Below are 487 nucleotides of genomic sequence, written 5' to 3'. Positions count from 1 at the left end.
TTTATTAAAAATTAAAATGTTCAGCAAGTACAATACCTTTTCAACTTAAGATCCAAACCCCTGCTGTGTCCCTTCTATTTCTTTATCAGAAAAAAACTCAATTCCAGTTGTGGATTTCAGGCCTCTGTCCTTCAGCATACTGGTGTGGACAGGCTCTGGTGGATATTCCATTATACTGCTTGATTCTCCTTTCAATACAGTTAACTTCCTACTCCGTATTTCTGGGATTCAAATTTCCATGGAAATTCACAATTGTTGCGGTAAGTGATCACTTTTCTCCCCAGGCCAAATATAGTAATAGAATCAAAATGAAAATTCATTTTCATGAACATTTTGTCATTAACAAAAGGCACATGCAAAAAAATTAGAAAATGGCCTTTGAAAGTTTTATGACCTGATTCTCTCCCCTCCTCTGGCCCTATGTATGATATGCCATCACTAATCTTGTTATTGACTCTTATTCTTTGCAGGTAATATGCATAGTTGG

The 487-nt window shown here is 35.9% G+C and overlaps 1 protein-coding gene across 1 annotated transcript in view; it reads left to right on the top strand.

Moving 5' to 3' along the window:
* Nucleotides 1-487, top strand: part of LOC105824691 (ATP-binding cassette sub-family A member 10-like) — a 132571-nt gene that overhangs the window by 86364 nt on the left and 45720 nt on the right. The window contains 2 exon segments of the mRNA XM_012662225.1: nt 90-260; nt 471-482. Of these exon segments, the coding sequence (XP_012517679.1) occupies nt 90-260; nt 471-482 (183 nt within the window).

The sequence above is a fragment of the Propithecus coquereli genome, unplaced genomic scaffold, assembly GCF_000956105.1.
Source record: "Propithecus coquereli isolate 6110/MARCELLA unplaced genomic scaffold, Pcoq_1.0 Scaffold76, whole genome shotgun sequence".
In the NCBI taxonomy this organism is placed as follows: Eukaryota; Metazoa; Chordata; class Mammalia; order Primates; family Indriidae; genus Propithecus; species Propithecus coquereli.
This window is presented reverse-complemented; position numbering and strand designations above follow the sequence as displayed.